General features: G+C 34.6%; 1 protein-coding gene across 1 annotated transcript; it reads right to left on the bottom strand.

The window, feature by feature from the left end:
* LOC110874507 lies at window positions 1-1,604 on the bottom strand. Its single transcript, XM_022123119.2, has 2 exons — window positions 534-1,604; window positions 1-330 (listed from the first exon to the last, which is right to left on the bottom strand). Exons 1-2 carry the CDS (start codon window positions 1,598-1,600, stop codon window positions 144-146), a joined length of 1,254 nt encoding a protein of 417 aa, XP_021978811.1. The 5' UTR covers window positions 1,601-1,604; the 3' UTR covers window positions 1-143.
* Between the last annotated feature and the right edge of the window lie 2,163 nt (window positions 1,605-3,767).

Raw genomic sequence — 3,767 nt, 5'->3', positions numbered from 1 at the left:
TATCCATCATACACCACAAACCTACCATGCTGGCATGCTTTGCATAATATATCAACATAGGGTAATTTAGCAAAATAAACAACCAAACTAACCATATTTTGATTCACATGTCTTGACATGAGGGTGCAGCAATCAAGAACTTATCATTGTGGCCGGAAGTAGGGATCTTCTTTGTTCTGATAAATCTTAAATAACTGGTTTGAGTATTTTTTTGCAAGTTCCTTGCATCGTTTGATCCCCTCCGAGTCATATTCTTCCAGTTCTTCCACCGTTTTGTTAAGATCGCCATTAGAATCTCCATCTGTGAGAAATTCAGCCAGCTGACAACCCCTACAAGATCATGCACGCATACATTTCAACAGAATTAATGACTGATAATGTCAGTATATCTTAAGGATAACATGGTTTGGCCAATTAACATTAGGGTTTTGTTCATAAAACCAATAAAGCATTTCTTTTACCAAATATGAAATCATGAGCAGTAATAAGCTCAGTTGGGACTTAGTATCAGAATATTGTAATAATGTTCTCACCTGAATGCGTCAGCCTGGCTAAACCCTCGCCCGTTTTGGTATCTTGTGTCTTTAGATTCTTTCTCATCAGTTGTTTGTTGCCTATAAACAGCACACACCGCCCTCATACACAATCCGGGATCTTTAGCAAAATCAGATAGCATATCCCCCTCTAGATCCCACTTCATGTTCGGATCTTTTTTCCTGCGAATCTTATCCATAGTTGATTTATATTCAATAAAATCATTTAATGCATCTTCGGATTCATGGTTGCTATCACAACTAGAAATACTTTCAGAATCGCTCACGATAAATCCACCCAAACTTTCACAGAGTGAAGTATCTACGCCATCATTATCTTCCTCATCCTCACTTGAATCGGCGGTTATATTCAAGTCAAAACTGCTTTTGTCTTGTTTCTTATCAGATTCTGATTTTCGGAGCCTCTTTAGGGACCTCCTATGTACATTTTCTTTCATCTCTTCCTCTGAATCTGTCATAGACCAAGAGCCATGCTGTGTTTTAATTAATGTGCAAATTAGAGCATTGTCATCATTACTATCCTCATCATGACTATCCTCAACATCACTAGTAATGGTTTGGGCAGACGGTTTTCTTTTAGCACTTCTATTATTCGATGAACGAACTCTAAACTCATCCGTATGTTCTTCATCAATATGTTCAAGATTAGAGTTTTTGAGGTTAGTCTCCGACTCATCTACACCATCATTATCTTCAACATCCTCACTTGAAACAACGATTTTTTTCAACTCAAAACTGCTATTCGCTTGTTTCTTATTAGATTCTGATTTTCTCAGCCTTGTTGGGTACCTCCTACTTACATTTTCTTTCACCTCTTCCACTGAATCTGTCATAACCCAAGAGCTATGTTGTCTTATGAGTGTGCAAATGAGAGCATTGTCATTGTAACTGTACTCATCATTGCTAGCACTTCTAGTATTTGATGAATGAACTCTAAAGTGGTCTGTATGATCTTCATCAATGTGTTCAAGATTAGTGTTTTGGAGGTTAATCTCTAACTCATCTACACCATCATTATCTTCCTCATCCTCATTTGACCAACCCATTTCATAAAATCTGGAAAAATAAAACACAACAAACAATGATGCGTGTATCAAAGCGCATTATACGGAATTGTCAATATTCTTGCATCACGTAAATCTAAGGCATGGGGAGATACACTCTCATTAGTGCATATGGCGCATCGCGCATTATACGCACATTTTATAACCAAGATTTAACCAGGTCATTTTCTTAAATCTTAGGGTTTCTAAACTTTTTCTATTTCACTGTGGTAATATAATTTACATTTGTAGCTTTTCACAAATAATCAATTAATATATAGATTGAATAACGTTTTGTTACACTCAAAAACTTTCAAAAATGGTTTGATAAAGATATACTAGTCAAATTAAATAATAGCACAACATATGAGATAGCAATTTTACCATTAAGTCCATATGTTAAAAAGGACTTTTGTAAAAAGTAAAAAAGGTAAAATCTTACAATTGATAAAGAAATCTTAACAATGGATAAAACAAAATGATCTACTTGGAATAGTCTAATGATATTGATAAATTAGATAGGGTTTAAGGTAGTAGAAGATTAGGTGTTTGTTTTTTATGGTGTGTAAATTTAGCCATTAAAAAAAATAGAGAATTAGGGTGACATAATTAGGAGGAGCCATATCAACAAAGGGTTACATATAAAAAATGTGAGGATAGAGTAAGAATAATCTACATTTGTTGAATTTACCAACTTTCATTAAGTTCTGAACGTTTTTATTTTTTTATTCATTAGTAGTAAAAAAAGAACTACCCAATAAAAAAGAGAATTTTTTAATCTTTAATGCGATGTGATGTTAAACATAAAGATATGCCTGATTTTATGGTGTAATTAGAGAAAATTAATGTATGAAAAAAGAAATACTTCCATGTCATGTCACAACAATATGGTTTCATAGCCTTCATTGGAAAAAAAAGTGTGTTTGTACGCATGAGAATTCTAATCACGACCAAGAAATATTTTTAAAATATGTGAAAATCGTATATACATTTGTATATAATATTTGTTGGGGAATTTTTAGAAACCGGACGATCAGAGAGGCGTGTAATCACTCTCAGATCAAATTATTTCGGTGGTTCACCCGAATAATTTAATCGGATACAACTCTGATTTCGAGAATTGAACCTGAGTATGTGTTTTTGAGTGAAATTGACGAACCAGAGAATTGTGACCAAAAAGCTGAATACGAAAATAGGATTTTGGGGTGTAACTGCCCAATGGCAGTTAATCCAATTTTTGGACAAAACTGCCATTTAACTGCCATTTTCAAACATTTCGAAAATGTGGCAAAATTCAGAAACATTTCGAAAACAGCTCGACCCCAGCCAGGGGCTCTGCCCCTTGGACCCCGCCAGGGGCTGCCGCCCCTTAGACCCTGCTCCCAGGGGCGCTGCCCCCGGACCCCCGCCAAGGGGGCGCTGCCCCCTTGGAACCCCAGTAGAGTACGGGCTCCGCCCGTACACTTCGAATAATAATAACTCAAACAAGCGTGCACTCCCGCACCTCCTAACTTGCTTGATGTGTATTATTATTCGCTTTGATCACCAAGTCAATCCCCGATTACACTAAAATATCTAACAATATTTTGATGTAATACATCTTGTTTGTCTTTAAAATAATGCCTCCCTGCACATATCTAATTATTTTTATGGGTCAGGATATACTAAAAAAATTATTTTGACTAAAAAGTAAATTTGACCATCAATTGATAATCAAGTGCTTGGATTAAATGAGTATAATTGATAAAAAAAAAAAGAGTCGCGTGTGTTTGTGCAGGGGTATTCTAGTTAATTCAAAGCAATAGTTTCTCTCTCCTCCAATCCTCTCATGTTTTTTAAACGTTAATAAATATTTCATACGACATTATTTTTTAATAAAAATTGCACAAAAAATCAAGCGTCTTTTATCTTTAAAACGTGTATACTATCGCTATATTTTTGAAAAAAAAAATCGAAAACCCAGATGCGTAAAACGCAATGGACAAAAAGGATAAAAAATGATCTTTTTCTAAAACGCAATTGACAAAAAACACAAAGATATGTCTTGTTTCAAAAATGCAATAGACAAAAACTACAAAAGAAATGTGTTATTTTTAAAACGTAATGGCTAAAAAACACAAAGAAATGTCTTTTTTTTTTTCTAAAATGCAATGCTCAGGAAACACAAAGA

This window comes from Helianthus annuus, chromosome 9, assembly GCF_002127325.2.
Source record: "Helianthus annuus cultivar XRQ/B chromosome 9, HanXRQr2.0-SUNRISE, whole genome shotgun sequence".
NCBI lineage: Eukaryota > Viridiplantae > Streptophyta > Magnoliopsida > Asterales > Asteraceae > Helianthus > Helianthus annuus.
This window is presented reverse-complemented; position numbering and strand designations above follow the sequence as displayed.

Coding starts and splice junctions, on each gene's coding strand:
- LOC110874507 (XM_022123119.2), bottom strand. CDS start 1,600: ATGGGTTGGTCAAATGAGGATGAGGAAGATAATGATGGTGTAGATGAG. Junction 331..533: donor AGCCAGGCTGACGCATTCAG/GTGAGAACATTA, acceptor ATGATCTTGTAG/GGGTTGTCAGCTGGCTGAAT.